This window comes from Cricetulus griseus, chromosome 4, assembly GCF_003668045.3.
Source record: "Cricetulus griseus strain 17A/GY chromosome 4, alternate assembly CriGri-PICRH-1.0, whole genome shotgun sequence".
In the NCBI taxonomy this organism is placed as follows: domain Eukaryota; kingdom Metazoa; phylum Chordata; class Mammalia; order Rodentia; family Cricetidae; genus Cricetulus; species Cricetulus griseus.
Genome location: NC_048597.1, coordinates 204,110,822 through 204,129,514, shown reverse-complemented (window position 1 = coordinate 204,129,514; position 18,693 = coordinate 204,110,822). Strand labels below are relative to the sequence as shown.

General features: G+C 35.9%; 1 protein-coding gene across 6 annotated transcripts in view; it reads left to right on the top strand.

Annotated features, from left to right (window-relative positions):
• Window positions 1-18,693, top strand: part of U2surp (U2 snRNP associated SURP domain containing) — a 53,873-nt gene that overhangs the window by 12,671 nt on the left and 22,509 nt on the right. For 3 of the 6 annotated variants that reach the window (XM_027410938.2, XM_027410934.2, XM_027410937.2), the window contains 13 exons: window positions 4,623-4,721; window positions 7,120-7,234; window positions 7,670-7,803; window positions 8,546-8,613; window positions 9,105-9,199; window positions 9,279-9,314; window positions 9,403-9,485; window positions 10,600-10,765; window positions 10,961-11,172; window positions 12,105-12,148; window positions 15,157-15,261; window positions 16,671-16,737; window positions 16,814-16,977. In XM_027410938.2, the coding sequence (XP_027266739.1) occupies window positions 4,623-4,721; window positions 7,120-7,234; window positions 7,670-7,803; window positions 8,546-8,613; window positions 9,105-9,199; window positions 9,279-9,314; window positions 9,403-9,485; window positions 10,600-10,765; window positions 10,961-11,172; window positions 12,105-12,148; window positions 15,157-15,261; window positions 16,671-16,737; window positions 16,814-16,977 (1,388 nt within the window). Of the gene's footprint in view, window positions 1-4,622; window positions 4,722-7,119; window positions 7,235-7,669; window positions 7,804-8,545; window positions 8,614-9,104; window positions 9,200-9,278; window positions 9,315-9,402; window positions 9,486-10,599; window positions 10,766-10,960; window positions 11,173-12,104; window positions 12,149-15,156; window positions 15,262-16,670; window positions 16,738-16,813; window positions 16,978-18,693 lie in introns of those variants that run through there. The other 3 variants (XM_027410936.2, XM_027410933.2, XM_027410939.2) reach the window with 2 other exon arrangements.

Below are 18,693 nucleotides of genomic sequence, written 5' to 3'. Positions count from 1 at the left end.
ACTCACAGAGATCCACCTGCCTCTGCCTCCCGAGTGCTGGGATTAAAGGCATGCGCCACCAACGCCCGGCTCAGGCTGGCCTTGAATTCATGGAGATTTTCCTGCTTTTGCCTCCAGAGTACTGGGATTAAATACGTACTCTGCCATGTATGGCCTGGTCACACATTTTTAATTTTTTCCTGGGCATAATTATATATTTACCTTTCTGAGATACATTTCATAGGAATACAACTTAAAATAGCCAGTTTTTCTGGTATTTTTATTTCAGAAAAAACTTAACTTTAACATAAATGATTATATTACTTCTTTGAGAAACACTCAGTAATTTTCTCTTCTGGATATCCAAATCTAGATGTTAGCATATTAATGACATTTGAGCACACACATTTTATTTCTTTTCTTTCTTCCTGTCTCCTCTTCCTCCTCCTTCTTCCTGTGGGTTTTTCCAGACAGGGTTTTCTCTGTAGCCCTGACTGTCCTGCAACTTGCTATGTAGATCAGACTATCCTCGAACTCAGATCTGCTTGTATCTGCCTCCCAAGTGCTGGGTTTAAAAGTGTGTGCAACTATTCCCAGCTACAAATTTTGTTTCTTAAAATTGTGTTTTTTCCTTGAATGTCTATAATTTTCATTTATTTAAAATTTTGAAACTAACTCCAATGACAGTGAATGATGGCAGGACATTTTTCAATTTTGAGGAAAAGGTGATTTTTGAATCAGTTTTTAAAAAATGACTTTTGAGGCTGGAGAGATGGCTCAGTGGTTAAGAGCACTTGCTACTTTTTGTCCAGGACCCAGGTTTAGTTCCCAGTATCCCATAGGTGATTCAAAACCACCAGTGACTCCAGTTCTAGTGGATCTGACACGCTCTTCTGATCTCATTGAAGCACACATGTAGTGCACATGCATGTATGCAAGCAAACAGTCAGAAGATAAGTAAAAATCTGGAGAGTTTGCTTGCTTGATTACTTTTTGTATTATTAACTGCTTATCTTTCCCAGAGGACTTTTAATGTAATTTCAGGGTTTTTCTTTCATACTATATTTCCAAAGTAATTTAGTTATTTGTTAACTTCTCAATTTAGTAAGGAAGAGAAAAACTTCAGATTTCAGTATTTTAGGTTATATTTTAATTAACATACCTACCTTTTAAGTTTATGAATCAGATGAATAACATGAAACAACTGAAGGCCTTTGGACTATTTAGATCAAGTTTCAGAAGGAAAAAACTGCTTCTAGATTGTACATTTGAAGGCTTCATTAAAATACTTGGACCAGCTAGGTGGCTCAAATTGTGAACATACTTGCCACCAAACCTGACCCACCCAAGCTTGCTCCTTGGGATCTACATGGTGAATGCAGAGAACCAGCTCTCTTAAGTTGTGCTTTAGCCTTCACACATATGCTTTGGTATATGTGCTCTGTTTCTCACATGCAAACACAAAAATAAATAGAATTAAAATGTGCTAAAGTCTTTAAAAATATGTTTTCTCGGACTGGAGAGATGGCTTAGAGGTTAAGAGTGTTGGTTGCTCTTCCAGAGGTCCTGAGTTCAATTTCCTCCAGCCATCTGGTGCCCTCATTATAGGCATACATGAAGGTATAACAGTGTATACATAATAAATAAATAAATCTTTTAAAAATATTTTCTCTTAAATTGAGAATTTCATGTGTATATATGTGTTTTGATCAAGTCTACACTCCATTCTTCTCTTTTGACTCCTCTCACCTACCCCTTTCCCTCCCAACTTTATATGTACTTATTCTCAACTCTTCCTTTGTCCCCACCTCTTGACTCCTCAAATTCATGTCCTCTTTTTCTTTGACTATTATTGTTACTCTCTCTCTCTCCCTCTCCCTCTCCTCTCTCTCTCTCTCTCTCTCTCTCTCCCCCCTCTCTCCCCCTCTCTCTCTCCTCCCTCCTCCCTCCCTCCCTCCCTCCCTCCCTCCCTCCCTCCTCCCTCCCCCTCCCTCCCCTGTGAGTTGGTGTGGTGAATGTGCTTTAACAAATAAAGCTTGCCTGAAGATCAGAGTGCAGAGCTAGCCACACTACTTAGCAATAGAGGCCAGGCAATGGTGGTATACACCTTAAATCCCAGCACTTGGGCGACTGAGGCAGATGGATCTCTATGAGTTCAAGGCTACCCTGGGCTAAACGAGATGGATGCAGTCCAAAAGAGAAATAGAGCTAGGTGGTGGTGTTTCATACTTCACTCCCAGTATTTGGGAGTTGTATGCCTTTAAACCTAGCACTAGGGAGGTGGAGACAGGAAGGGATATGACTGGGCAAAGGAATATAAGGCAGGAGGAGACAGGAGCTCATTGCATTCAGTCTGAGGGTTTGTAGGGACATGATTTCCCTTTTGGTCTGAGGATTTGGTAGAGGTAAGAATTAGTGGCTAGCTGCTCTGCTTCTCTGATCACTCAGCATTAGCCTATATCTGACTCTGGGTTTTTATTATTAAAACCCATTAGAATTTGTGCTACAAGTTGGTTTTAGTGTTTCTTATGTGTAAATGATTGTATAACCAGTTGTGGGCTTCGTCCCTGGGGAAGACTAATTCTCCCTCTCTGCAGTCTTCAGTTGCCTGTCTTCTGTCTAGAGGTAGGACCACTGGAAATTTCCCTCTTCCACTAAGATGTCTGTTGGTGGTGTTATTAATCAGGTCTGTTTAGGCAGCCACATTATTAAGGTATCATGGATGTGGCTTAATTTTCTTTTTTAGGAGGCACAATCTCAAAGCAGAGTCTTTGGCTCTTAAAATCTCTTCCTCCAGTTGTGTTTTAGATGTATTTCTTGGGTTTGGGCACCTCACAATCAGTTGTTCCCTAAAGTTTGAACAGTTGTAGTTTCTGTGATGGTCTCTGACTGCTGCAAAGACATGCATGCTTCTTTGAGGGTGAGAGCTACCGTTATCAGGCAGAGGCAGCTCCCAGCCCCATTCTTCATCTGGAGCTAGGTCTGTGGGTGTGGAGGTGGTACTGGGCAAAGAAAAGGATGGAGGAGGGAAGGACCAAGGTCTTCTAAGTGCTGCCAGATAGAGTTCTTATATAAGTTGACTGTCGGAACTGCTTAGCATGAGACGTGTTTTGGATTTTGGATTTTTTAAAAAAAGATTTTGATTATTGGAATATTTTCTTATACTTGAGGTATCTTGGGCATGAGATTCAAGTCTAAACATAATGTTAGTCTCTGTTTTGTGTGTGTGTGTGTGATATATATATATATATATATATATATATATATATATATATAACCTAAAGGTAATTTGTTACACAGTATTTTGCACCTGGATTTTTGACTGCAATCTGTTCCTTGGGATGAGGTGTGGAACTTTCCATTTGTGATATGGAGTGTTTCAGATTTTAGATTTTCAGATTGGGGTGCTCATTTTTGTATTCAAATTATTGATAAAGTTTTATATATGCTGAAAGCTGAAATTTGCAGTAGTCCCAGGAAAGAAAATGAAACTATGTTAATATAAATATTTTTGATAAATGAGGTACTTAACCTCTGAGATGGCTCAGAGGTTAAGAACACTGGTTTTCCAGAGGTCAATTCTCAGCAACCACATGGTGGCTCACAACCTTCTGTAATGAGATTGGTGCCCTCTTCTGGCTTGCGTGGATACATGCAGGCAGAAAACTGTATACATAATAAATAATAAATCTTTAAAAAAAACAAAGAATGTGATGTGATTTGTAGTGTCTGAAATGGAAGTTACAGAGGGCTTCCAGGGAGTGGAAATGCCTCTCCCACTTGAGGGTCTGGTCTTTGTCCTTGCTGCTTTTGCCTAGAGATGTCTGTATTCTCCTTTCTCTTATGTTTGTTTTTGTTCTAAGCCTTGGTGTTGTGGAATATTAGTTAAGATGTGTTACATTTGTTTATGCTGTAGAATATTTGTTTAATGATGCAAAGATGTGTTGCATTCTTTTATGTTACATTTGTTTATGAACTGTAAAGCTGTGTGTTACTTTGCCTGCCTAAAATACCTGCTTGGTCTAATAAAGAGCTGAACAGCCAGTAGCTAGGCTCTCTGGCAGGGCAGAGAGAATAAATAGGAGAAATCTAGGGAAGAAGATCCAGGAGTGAGAAGAGGAGGAGGAGAGGATGCCAGGGGCCAGTCATGGTGTAAGAAGGAAGGAAAGATGTATAGAATAAATAAAGGTAAAAAGTCCAGAGGCAAAACGTAGTTAAAGAGAAATGGGATAATCTAAGTTAGAAAAACTGGCTAGAAACAGGCTAAGCTAAGGCTGGGCATTCATTAGTAAGAAAAAGTCTCTGTGCATTTATTTGGGAGCTGAATGGCAGGCCCCCAAAGAGTAAAGAAACCAACTACACCTTGGTTTGTGTTTCTTTTTTATTTTAACCCCTCTTCCCTGTAAAAAAGCCTTTTGCCTGTTACTGACTTTGAGTTAGGAAATAAAGAGCATTCCTCATTGAGTGGGTATGTACCTCAAAACCATAGTCTGCTTGGAGTAACCCCAGCTTTTGTTTGCATTTGGTACTTTAAAACAGTAACTCTTCTAAAGACTTGGCTATAAATTAACATATTTTAAATTTATAAGTAACATTAAAATATGTATGTAAAGACAAAATAATCTTTTTGTTTCTTTTTACAGCCTCTTCTAGAAAACAAGCTTAAAGCATTCAGCATTGGAAAAATGAGCACAGCGAAGCGAACTTTAAGTAAGAAGGAGCAAGAGGAACTAAAGAAAAAGGTAATGTTTAAGTATATTTTAGGTTATGCTTTGAAATGAATGTGTAAGCAGTAGAGACCATGTTTCTGAAGAATTTGACTTCTTACGTGTTTGCAACTCCACGTCTGAGTCAAGTCTTTAACATAAGGAAGCTTCTCTTCCTTTCCCCTGATCTATAGCTCTATGTGATGATCAGTTATTTTGTCAAAGTGTGTGTGTTTGTGTGTGCATGTACTCTACTGTACCCTTTTCCTTTTTATCTTCCTTTTTAGATGGATGATAGTATGCTATAGAGTAAGAGTACTTTCCTCCATTTACTCTTTTTAACCAAATGTTATATCTTTATGAGTACTTGTAGGATAGAGAAATCCTACATTTTTATAGCTTTGTAGGTTTGTAATAGTTTGTTCATTTAAAATCCTATTGAGGGCCGGACGTTGGTGGCACACGCCTTTAATCCCAGCAGAGGGAGGTGGATCTCTGTGAGTTGAGACCAGCCTGGTCTCTCCAGAGCGAGTGCCAGGATAGGCTCCAAAGCTACACAGAGAAACCCTGTCTGGAAAAACAAAAACAAACAAACAAAAAATCCTATTGAGGGATTTTTGGTTTTGCTCTTCGGACATTATGTTACAAATGCTTTTTATGAATATGTGCATTTTTTTTTCCTAGTTTGCCTTTGGGGACATATTCCTGAAAGGGGAGATAGTTGGAGTGAATACTAATAAAAGTGATGACCCCACCCCCATACACGTGCATGTAGTGAATCTTGCTGAAGGAATCTTTGCCAATTTGTAGTATGAAAAATAATACCTCAGTGTAGTTTTGAATTTGCAGATCTTTCAGTGGGAATACAGTTGAGTACCTCGCTCCCCTGCTTTATTTCTTTTTATTTTTCTTTTGGTTTTATTCTTGTAAAAATTATTGTTATACTCAGTGCTCAGTCTTTCCCCATGATTTCTTGCCTTTTCTTTTCTTTTTTCTTTCTTTTTTTCTTTTCCATTTCTGGCTTATAGAAGGATTTTCCTCTAGGATCTGCATTCTTAGAAGAATCCCAATGAATTCCTAGAATTGTTTCCATTTTTAAGAAAATTTAATCTTCATGCAGTTTTTCCTGGCATATAATACAAATAATTGATGTCATTTTATCTCTTTTCAAGTAGTTTTTTATGTCAGTTTCATTTATGGGAAAGTTTGTGTATCTCCCTCTGACACTAGATACTCCTTTTATTGGATGTATTTCTTTTCTAATTGTTCCATTTTCCTGTTTGATTTGGGTTTTTGAGGTAGAGTCTCTTTATGTAGCTCAGGCTGGTCTGGAACTCTGTCTTCCTGCCTTCATTTCTGAAGTGATAGACATGTGCCATCATTCTCAGCTTGGTATTCTTACTCATATATTTTGGGGACGTTTAGATGATGTATAGTTGAGAATGCCAGTTTTTTTAGCTTTTTTTTTTTTTTTTTAATGCCATGTTAGAAATAGGTACTGTAGTTTTGCTTCTATTGTATCTTTGGCTTTGGCTATTTGAGAATGAAATTTTTATTTATGATGAATTAAGTCATAGTGCCTTGGAGAACAACTTTTTTTTTTTAAATTTATTTATTTATCATGTATACAGTGCATGCCAGAAGAGGGCACCAGATCCCATTACAGACGGTTGTGAGCCACCATGTGGTTGTTGGGAATTGAACTCAGGACCTCTGGAAAAACAGTCAGTCCTCTTAACCTCTGAGCCATCATCTCTCCAGCCCCTTGGAGAACTTCTTAAATAGTAATAGACTACTATATTTTCATACAGTCATTTGTCTTACAGTTTGGCTCTTGAATTGTTTTGAAATGATTTACTTGTTTACCCATATGTTGTAAATTATTTTCTGCGTCTTTAAATTTCTAATAAAGGAGAAAATGCTTTTTGTTTTAATTATTTAGCATATGATTATTGGTAATGTCTAATGTCTACCAAGTAGTAGATATTAGAATAACTTGGGAAGGAAGAAGCTTTGTGTATACAATTTCTTTTCTTTTTTTCTTTTTTATGTGTATGGATGTTTTGCCTGTCTGTATGTGTTTGTGACCTCTGTATACCTGGTCCCAGAGAGGTCAAAAGAGGGAGTTGATCCCCAAGGACCCAGGTTACAGATGGTTGTGAGCTGCCATGTGGATGCTGGGACCTGGATCCTCATGAAGAAGAGCCAGCTCTTAGCTGCTGAGCTGTCTCTCTGCATAGAGGCATTTGTCTTTATTCCCACCATTTGGTAGGCGGAAGTAGGCAGATTTCTCTGTGCAAGGCTAGTGTAGTCTACATAGTGAATTCAGGTCTGCCTGGGCTACATAGTGAAATCCTGTCTCAAAAAACAAAAACAAGTCAAGCCATACCTACATAGCATTTCTCACGTCACTAATCTTTCGTTATGTATTTAGGAGGATGAAAAGGCAGCTGCTGAAATTTATGAGGAATTTCTTGCTGCTTTTGAAGGAAGTGATGGTAATAAAGTGAAAACATTTGTTCGAGGCGGGGTTGTTAATGCAGCTAAAGGTAAGTGCAGAAATATGGATTTGAACAAACCTTGGATGACGCAGCAACACGTTAATTATGGAAGACATTTGACTTTGAGCTTCACATTTCTTTTCTATTAGCTCCCTCTAGTGGTTAGACTGAGTAGCAAAATAAATGACCAAATATGGAGTAATGAAGAGACATTGAATGTGATTTTCAGGACTGTATGAAGGAGTTAATAAGAAAAATACTTAGTACCAAGCTTTTAAAAAAAAGCAGATTATGTTGCAGAAATTTTAATGTTACATAGTTTTGCTATATAGTGATTGAATTGTGACTTTTTAGGGTTGAGTGGTAATAATTAAATTTAATTTTATATCCAAATCTTAATACTAAAACTGTCTTCTTAAATAGAAATAACAAAAACCAAAATTATATGAAGTTAGTTTTACAACTTAGTATTTTAAATTTCAGATGAACATGAAACAGATGAAAAAAGAGGTAAAATCTATAAGCCATCTTCAAGATTTGCAGATCAAAAAAATCCTCCAAATCAGTCGTCCAATGAAAGGCCACCCTCTCTTCTTGTGATTGAAACGAAAAAACCTGTAAGTAATTATTAAATAATTGAGTGTTTATTTTAGAAGCTAGTATTGACATTAGTACTTTGAGTGTACCCTTACAAGAAATTTTTTATGGTTTATAAGTCTTGGAGTAGGTGTTGAGTTTTGACGTTGTCTAACTCAGTAATTCATGTAGATGAGCGATGGTAGATTATGTTAGGATATGGCAATAGTACTTACTCGTTGAACATTTGTGACTGTATTCATATTATGTATTGTAAGTCAAAAGTCTTGTTATAAATTTAAGGTAATAGTATCCTTTTAAACAGTGCTGAACTACAATCCTAAAATTACTAGCAATATGTACATGTTTCTCAGGATGGTTTTAGAACTTCTTAGGGATTACTGCCAGAGTTGATGTATCTTTTAATTTTTCATTATAGAGTTTTGCTCATTGGAAATAGAAGTTTTACATGGGACAGTAGGTTGATAATGGAGCCACATTTGGTTAATTAAATATGATTACATTAAATAGTGAGATTGATTTTTCTTGTGGCTGTTAAGATAGCTCCGAAAGCAATTAAAATATAATAGCTTTATTGCTGTGTAATTCACACACCTTAAAATTTGCTCTTCAGAGTCTTTATTAGGTAGGCTCTTTTAGTATATTCACAGTTATTCAAAAATTGCCATTATGCACTTCCAGAAGATTTTTATCACCGCCAAAAGAAACCATAAATTTTATTATATTGTTTTTTTCAACTATAACTTATCATATTCTTAATAGCCACTGAAGAAAGGGGAGAAAGAAAAGAAAAAAAGCAATTTGGAGCTCTTCAAAGAAGAACTAAAACAGTAAGTTTTGTAGAGAGAATTGTATCATAGGCATACTGGACTGATTGGCAGAGATGTTGGTATGTATACTCATTATTATCAACTGGCTTATAAGTGAGCTTGCTATAGCTACAACAAACACATGGTAGCATAGTGTGAGAGTCAACTAGCATTTAGTCAATGTCCATTGCTGCTTGTGATGTGTAGATTTAGTTCAGTTGGTTTATTTCCTATCTGAATCCAGTTTATTCACTAGTGTAGAGGTCATCAAGTCTATTGAGAGCAAAAATGTAAGGAGTAGTTTTATGTTGAATTTTCTTTTCACCCCTAAAGAGGCATTATTTTCAGTGTGTACTTCCTTCCTGTCTTATAACTGGAAGGGCTCACTAATCTTGATTATAATTACTGGTAATGCAAATACATTAAATTATTTGAAGATGTTACTTAGATAAGCCGTGTTACTAAATTTGAATGTGGCTTACCTCTAAGTTGACTATAAATATTTTCAACAGAATTCAGGAAGAACGTGACGAGAGACATAAAACAAAAGGCAGGTTAAGTCGATTTGAGCCTCCCCAGTCAGATTCTGATGGTCAACGACGGTCTAGTAAGTGATGTTTATTTTAATGTATATATTTGTGATTTATTATCCTAAAAACTAAGAGTTGTTCTCTTTTCTGTTTAAGTGGATGTGCCTTCAAGAAGAAATCGATCATCTGGTGGTAATACAGTTTTTTGCTTTTTAATGAATAGAAATTGTTTCAGCTTTGTATTCCACAGGGTATAATTTGTTTTTTTCTCCTTGTTTAGTTCTTGATGATTATGCACCTGGCTCACATGATGTAGGAGATCCGAGTACTACTAATTTATACCTTGGAAACATTAATCCACAGGTAATATAAGTAAAAGAAAATGGGTGTTGGCTCATGTTCATTTTTATTGTTGGACAGCTAGGAAAGTAAAATGTAGATTTTGAAGTTGATAAATCTGATGGTATTGGATAGATCCAAATTGTTCTGTATGTTCTTGCCCACGTGTCTTCCCTCTTAGTAACTAGATTGTACTCTTTGAGACACCTCTTTTCATATGTGTAGCTTGCTTTCTTAGGAAGTTCCTTTTTCTTTCCGTCCTGTGCTTTTCCCTTTTTGAAATGTGTTCCTATTTTAGCTGGAGCTTGGGCTCCTCCTGTTTACCGCCTCCCCTCTGCTGATTGCAAGACATACCATCACACTGGCTTCAGGGTTTTAATTCCTCTGCTTCGGTTTGATTAGTATATTTGGGGGGATATGGTAGTTAGATGAAATATTTTGTTGAAAAAAAAGTATACTTTTGATCCTGCTGTATATGCACTGTTTTGTGATTCTGTTCTTGGCCACCCTGGCAGATGGGTACCTGAGAGAAGAAAGCAGTTGGGTCTTTTTCCTTCCACCCTCAAAAATACACTCCTCACTCACTCTTGCCTGAAATGCTGTTCACTTTATTATAGTGGGAAATTACCAATACGGAGTCAGGTAGAAATATAAGGGTATTTAATAGGGAAAAGCCTTACTTACAGAGCAACCTAGCCAGCCGGTGGTAGCGGTCTGTATAGCAAGCAGCAAAGTGAAGCCGAAAGCGCAAACACAGTCACATTACGTCATAGGGGCTGGCTACAGGTTCCTCTACACTTTATAGGTAAACTACAGCTGTCAAACAGATTTTTAGATTCCAAGATCTTCAAAAAAAAAAAAAAAAAGGTCACCATGCCTTTGGTTCTAGTAGCTCTAAGACCCTAAACCCTAGCTGCTTATTTAAATGAAATAGAAGGCTTCTAACATGAAAATACTGCAAATGCCCTGATAGGGCAGGTTTTACCTGTGTTGAGTTCCTAGTATTTGAATGTAATACTGTAACATTCCTATGTTCCTTTTTAGTTTGTAAAGATGATTTTGCTTTCTGGGCTGCATAGACTCCTTTGCCCCTCCCTTCCTTTGTGTTGCATAACCAAACACTCTCATCTTTTAACAGATGAATGAAGAAATGCTGTGCCAAGAATTTGGAAGATTTGGACCATTAGCTAGTGTAAAAATTATGTGGCCTAGAACTGATGAAGAAAGAGCAAGAGAAAGAAATTGTGGCTTTGTGGCTTTTATGAATAGAAGAGATGCTGAAAGAGCTCTAAAAAATTTAAATGGTAAAGTTCTTATGGTCCATTTACAGAATTTAGGTTATTTCTTTGGTGTAGATTATTCATAAAAACTGTCCTGAGAATTTGAATTTAGATAAAATTTGAAAGCCTGTAAAGGAAATTTAAGTTAAGTTGCCTGGAATACTTTCTTCTCTGCAGGCTTGTCAAAGTAACCTTTCTCTTTTCTTTTTTCTTTTGTAGGAAAAATGATTATGTCTTTTGAAATGAAGTTAGGTTGGGGTAAAGCTGTCCCTATCCCTCCACATCCAATATACATTCCGCCTTCTATGATGGAGCACACGCTTCCCCCACCTCCATCCGGACTGCCTTTTAATGCGCAGCCTAGAGAGCGCTTAAAAAACCCCAATGCTCCCATGTTACCACCACCTAAAAACAAGGAGGATTTCGAGAAGGTAATTTTAAAAATGTACATAGGGCGGCATCTAATATGTAAATACTAAATCTGTGGTAGTATTTCTTTTCAACAATTTTATAGAAATATGTGTGTTACTCTGGCAACTCAAAGAAATAAGTAGATATGTTCCCTGCCTTAGCCCATGGAAACCCTATATTGAATTATTAGGTCATATTTTTATTTGTGGCTACCATTCCCTTTTGACCACTTGGTAAGCTTCCCTCCCCCGTTGTTCAGTGTTGTATTCAGGTTTGCTTGAATTCAGTGTTTGCATTTACTTTGTTCTAAGAACATACTAGTTTTTATTTGGTTAAGAGACTTTTCAACTAGAAAGACCACCTAAATAGTTAAATTGTTTGGATGGCAGCAAACTAACTTAGCTTTCCAGGTCTTGAGGTATTAGACTATTATATGACCGCATATATGATATTTCAAAAATAGTTAGCTAATCTAGTAAAAGCAAAGGGTGAGTATTTTTCTTTATTAAACATAAAACCAACTTAATTTTGAGTTATAAGAATTTGTTGGTTCTGTTACGAGTTAATTACACTTGAAATTGCAGGGCTCGTTTTAAAGGCTTGGGAACAAAGTAGCAAACTGTATGGTCAGAGGCAAACAGTTAATTACTTCACAAATTAAAATCTTTATCTGATAATTCTCAGTGTAGTACCTATTTCAGTGCATTGATGTGCATTCTAGCGGGAATGTTCTGATTCTTTGCATTTGGTGAACATTAATTGTTCACTGTGAACACATCCATTTGCATTTATGTAATTGCATAGTGTATAATTACTTCCAATGCAGTGATTGCCTGCAGAACTTGTGATTAGATGTGTAGTGTTTTCAATGCATTATGTATATTTTTGCTTGTTACTTGTTAACAATACTCACATATTCTATGTTTATTATCTGATGTGACTTCATATACAGACTCTGTCGCAAGCCATAGTCAAAGTGGTTATCCCAACAGAAAGGTACATGTTTTTCTTTATTATTACTGATCTAAATATAGACAATATCCCCTTCTGAATTGAAAAGAAATGGTGTTGAGGAAAAGGTAATATCTTGACTGAGCAATGGCTCCTTTCCAGGGCTTTTTGGGGGATATGTAAAAATTAAGTAAGTTTAGTATACTTTGTAAATTTTATGTTATGTTTTGTTTTGTTATCATTTTAGAGAGTTCTTAATAGCTTTAGACGTTAGAATGTTTAAGTAGATTAATGTGGAGTTGTTGGTCTGGTAATTTGAAACTATTGTGAAGGGAAAATAGGTATTTTAAAGAAAACATGCGGTAAATTTTAGATAATGTTAAAATTTCAACCAGTCTCTTGTTGGTTTCTGGATTATCTACATTTAATATACAATTTTGGTTCATCTTGCTGGAGGTGCAGTTGTATTTTTTTTTCTTTCTAATTGATATTGAGAAGAAATTCCACTTGTTTTCGTGAACACTAGACATATTAGGAATTTTGAGTCACGATAACAAAGGTGTTTGGATCTTTTTATTTTTCTTCCTTCCCCTTTTTTCTTTTTTAATACATTGCTAATGAAGAACAATCAGACTGTAGGTATGCTCTTGCTCAGTCAAGCTCAGCCTTTTCCCAAACACAGGAACACAACACTGGTTGAATAATAATAAATGAACACAAAAGAATTCCAAATTCTCTTTGACATTGGCCTTGGTGAGCAACACCAGCTGAACTGTCTGCGGCAGCGGGGGACCAGGAAAACATCATGGGATGGATTGGGAAAGTATACAGTTTTTGACCAGACATTGGTACGATCGACTCCAATAAATGTGGTTTTATTATAACTGAGAGACTTTTTTTTTGTTATGGTTGCCCAGAATAAGATAATTAATGTTTAAAAATAAAATAATGCACTTTAAAATGTAACATTTTTGTACTACACTGTTTTGTTTTGATAGAGAAGTCATTTTTTAAATAAAATTATACAATCCTTAAGGGATGAGTATGATTACAATTCTTTACTCTTGATTCCAAGACAGCAGCAATTAATTGTCAGATTTTGATTTTAAGTAATCATATAAAACATTTTAACTTCCTTTAAACTTGTAATTTTATAAAGATAGATTTTTATCAGTTACAAGCCTGTTTAAAACTATAGTGGGTTATTTTTCCACTGTTAAAACATACATAGGGAAAGTATTTTTTATAGCATTCAAAAAAACATGTCCAGTAATTTTATGTGTGACTCAGCTTATTTCTAAACGAAATTTTGTATATATATTTTACTGAAAAGTCTTGATTTACCATTAAAATGAGTCCTTTGGTTTTAAACGATAAACCATTTTTCATGTTCCTTAAATTACTGAAGTCAAGTTGTTTTTTACTATATTGATAGTAGTCCCTGGGTCTATAACATTTGTCATGTAAATGGTCATGTATTATGATTTGCATATGAAACTTCCCTGAGTTTTAATTTGCCGCATAGCAGCGGGGATTTTAAAACTGTAATAATTGTACGGCCCCTTCTAAACAGTGCCACAAACTGAATGGGTGCCGAGTTCCCTCTCACTACTATTGTGTATCTGCACAGCAGTTAATACTTTTGTGAAGGAGAATAATTTTTTTAAAAACAATTTGAAGTTGGATTGGTAGTTCTAAATGGATAATTTCCCCTTTGTAAAGACTTAAACCTCCATGTAATTTTTTGATCTTTGTAATTATTTTTTTCTGCTGTGTAGAGCTATTAGTGTCCATTTGAGTAGTCTTGTTTGAAAAATAGAAAATATAGTCAGTATAAGATTATTTCACTGTCAGGTATTTTGAAGCAAAGTATTTAGAGCCCCCTCAAAAAAAATTCTGTCTTCTATAATTGTACTTATATTCTAGCAGTTACATGGACTTAATTGAGCCAAGAATGCTCAGGATGTAATTTGTGTGTGTCTTATACCAGGAGCCAATATCCTTTTGCTTTTCCCAGTTGTTACTTGCCAACTTTGTACTACTTGGGGACTGGTGAAAGTAAAGTTGAGAGCAGCTTATGAATAAGTAAGCTGAGTCATTTCTGCCTAACGCATTAGTCAGTGCCTGAAATTAATTTGGAATCTTTTATTAAAGATTTTATTTTTAGATTAAAAAATTAAATTCTTCCTATGAGTGCAACCAATAAAGTGACTTAATAACCAGTGGCTCATATCTTTGTGCTTAAATGTGGAAGATAACATTACAGAATATGGGCACCTTACCATGTCCCCTGTGTTGTAAACTATAGGATTTCATTTACACATGACTTCACAGTATAATTTTTTCATTGGTTGGTAATATGCAGTCAGGATTACATGTTAGGAGTTCTAAACTAATTTTGAAGTATGCTTCAAAGGGATGTTGCCTCATTAAAGGTCAGATTTAATAAAAACTCCATCTGGTGTGTGTGTACTAGAAACACAGGAATTTGGATGGGTCTTTTATTAAATCAGGTCTTAAATTTGTTAAATAATTTTACAGTTTTGTAAATTAAAGTTATGATTATAACATTCCAGTATTTTTATGAAAGTGCCTGTATAAGGACTATTTTTCTTTAAAAAAGACATAGTGTATACATTTCTAGATGGCTGTATCATGCAGATTGTAAGTTGCTGATTTTATATATTTGCAGCTATCCAGTTAGTTGTGATTTATAATTTAATTTTTTTTGCATTTTGAAAATAATGTTAAGTGGCATTTAGAAAATTCAGTCTATTACTACAAGGGTGTCTTGTGGCTTCCCATACTCCTTCACCTCTCCTTCCTTCCTTCCTTCCTTCCTTCCTTCCTTCCTCTCTTCCTCCCCTCCCTGCCCCATTCCCTTTTAACGCACAAGGCTTTTAATGTATGCTCCAGGTTACTTTTTTTATATTAAATTCTGTTAGTCAGAAGGATGATTTTCTTTTTTTAACTGCACCGTTATAGTAACTTAAGTGTAGTTTTATATAGGGGTATGTCTGAATCCATTTTCTTTAACTGTGTTGTTGTTGTAGGAATTTGCTCGCCCTGATACATCGAATGATAGAATTTGTTGTGCGTGAAGGGCCAATGTTTGAAGCTATGATTATGAACAGAGAAATCAACAATCCTATGTTCAGGTATGCTTTTATTATGGTGATAAATCTATAAGAAAATTTAGCATGAACTATCTTTAAGTGGCATTAAGTACATTCATATTATTTTATAGCATTACCATGTATCCATTCACTTCCAGACATCTTTTCACCTTCCAGAACTGAAGCTCTATACTCATTGAAGAATAACTCTTAATTTCTCTGGCAAATACCATTCTTTGTATTTCTGTGAATTTGACTACATATCTCTTTAAGTGTAGAATCATGTAGCATTTTCTTTTAGGACTGACTTACTTCAGCACTTTCTTTTGGAGGCAGATGTGGGGGAGAGTGAGATGATCTCATTCTGTAGCCTCGACTGGCCCTGTACTTCCCGTACTTTTAGTACTGGAATTTACAGGCAAAATTCATACCCGGCTCCTTTTAAAGTCTATGTTATGACTATATTCTATATGTATCCTCAAATAGTATTTTCAAGTCTTTTAACTCTGCTTCTTTCTTTTTTTGATATTAAAAATATTTCTAAGAGTAAGCTAGTGAGGCAGCTCATTGGGTTAGGGCTCTTGCTGCCAAGCAAGAAAATCCAGAACCCATCTGGTGGGAAGAGAGAGCAGATTCCCAAAAGTTGTCCTTTGACTGCTCTTTGTTCTGTGACATGCATGAGCACATGCACACATACAAACAAGTAGTGTATGTATGTATTTTATTTCCAAGAATACAGTTACAAAAAAAAAAAAAAAAGACTTAGCTCTAGCTTTGTCTAGGAGGAAAATAGCTTTTCATTATGCTTTTCAGTGAGAGTCATAAGCAAGCTAGAATTGGGCAAAGTAGTTTGAAAGGAGATTGTTTATCATCTGAATTGCTGTATCTAAAACATTGATTTAATAATGCTCTATTAAATAGGGTAGGAGCTTTTCAAATTACCCGTTGAGAAAACCTCTCTAGTATTCTAGTATATCTTCTGACCTGTTTCATAATGCTAGTTGTGGCATGGTGGTACATACTGTTAATCCTAGTGCATGGGAGGCAGAGATGGGTGGGTTTCTGTGAGTTGGAGGGTAGCTTGTTGGTATACATAGTGAGTTCCAGGACAGCCATTGGCTACATAGACTTTGTCTCAAACAAAAAATTTAAAAATTATAAAAACAGTAGTTCTGAGTGTTCATATTAGTTTCTAAGGCAATCAGGGGAAGGGTGGATATTATGGAAGATGAAAAGACCCCTTCCTTACTCTCCAATGCCCCAGGGTCTTTGCTTTTGTTTCTTTAGAAGTAAGAGGACAAATAGTATTTCTTATTCATCTTATTTAGTTGATAGTAGCTTGCTCTCTCTCAATTGAATAGGCTTACAAGTAACTGGTTTCATGTAGACATTAAAGTAGGTAGCTTTTTTCCTAAAGAATATGGTGTTTATTGTTTTGTTGTTTTGTTTAGGTTCTTATTTGAAAATCAGACACCAGCCCATGTTTACTACAGGTGGAAGCTTTATTCAATTCTGCAGGTAAGTAGGATCAATTACTTTGTTGATTTTAACTCTGAGAATTAGAGCTTTCTAATAACATTTTGCATACTATTAGGGTGATTCTCCAACAAAGTGGCGGACAGAAGATTTTCGTATGTTCAAAAATGGATCTTTTTGGAGGCCACCACCGTTAAATCCATACCTTCATGGGATGTCAGAAGAGCAAGAGGCAGAAGCCTTTGTGGAGGAGCCTAGTAAAAAGGGAGCGCTCAAGGAAGAGTAAGAGCTTTTTTTCTGTTATGTGTTCAGGAAAGTCGCTTTAACGGTCACATTCTCTAGCTTCTTGCTGTAACTTTTTTAGCCACAAGATAAAGTGGTCTTTTCACTTGGGAGTGTGTAAGAGTAACGTGCTGTGTGATTTTTAGACATCTTGGATAAACATAATGGTAAATAACAAGAGGTATCCTGCTAACCTTGACTCTTCCTGATGAAATTAGTGATCATCTCTTAAGTATAGTTGAGCTCTTTCTCTAGCATTGTAGTACTTAAGGTTCTTATAGAAATTCCCTAGAGACCATTAGAATTTGTGCAAGATAAAAGAAGAAAACATACCATGTAGTAGGGTCAGGCATATACTATGCAAAGCCTTTCTATAGTTTTATGTAGACCTACTGCTATAGTGTGTAGTAGTTCTGAGGTGGCAGCTAGGAAAACATTAATATTAGTGCCCATTGGAGAGATGGCTTACTTGTTGCTTTTGCTGAGGACCTGGGTTCAGATCCCAGTACCTACAATGGTGGCCCTCCAGCTGTAGGACTCCAATGTTCTCTTTTGGCCTCTGCATGTTGTATATGTGTATACATACATGGAGGTAAAACACTCAAACACATAAGATAAAAATTAAATCTTAACCAAAAAAGTTAGTGCTCATTCAGAACTGGTATAATGAGTTAGCTATATTTTAAAAAGCAGACATACTAAATATGTATTTAGAGTTTCTTCATACCTCATGGAAAATGTTGACTAAAAGATTTTAGCATGTATTGTTACATGCTTCATTGCACCCTGTGGAAGGCTTAATACCCATTGTATCAGTGTTTTGTTGGTGAGGGTGTTTGCTAGTGGGGTTCTTCAGTAGCTGAGTATATTGTTGCTTTAGGTCTGTGTTCATTACATTAGCTGCAGATCCAGTCTTTAGTCTAAATCTAGCTATCTTCTGGTTTTGTAAATGAAAGTTAAAAGTTCTTACTACGTTTACTTATTATATCTGTGTATGTATGTATGCATGCACACCCGTGGCATGCATTTGGAGGTTAGGGAACAACTTGGCAGGACTTTTCTTTCCTTTCGCCTCTGGGCCCTAGGAATGAAACAGGTTATCAGGCTTGGAGGCCTTTACCTCCTTTGCCGTCTTGCCTTCCAAGTAAATAAAGTTTTATTAAAACAGAATGTTGCTCATTTCTTTACATGTATATAAGACTACCTTGGAATAATAGCAGTAGAGGAACTATGTTACAGTGACCATGTGGCCTGCAGGACCTAAAATATTTATGTTTTCCTTATAAAAAAAGCTTGTCCTATTTAATCCCTTGTAAAAGTGATAAAGTAATACTTCTTTCAAAAAAAAAAGGTATGGAGAACTTGGAGGGTTTCTATTTTAATGGGGATAGTATGAGTGTAATGCTTTCGGAGACTTGAAAATAAATGGCCATAATTTAAAATAATGTAAAATTTACTTATTTTAAAAATGTCACTAAATATTTTGTTAGTTTTAGAAAAAGTATTCGTCTCTATATAAGTTCTTTAAAAATTGTAGATGAGTGGTGGTGGTGCACACCTTTAATCCCAGAACTCGAAAGGCAGAGGCAGGTAGATCTCTGTGGGTTCCAGGCCAGCCTGGTCTACAAAGTTAGTTCCAGGACAGCTAGAACTACTACACAGAGAAACCCTTTCTCGAAATTCCCCCACCCCACCAAAAAAAAAAAAAGGAAATGA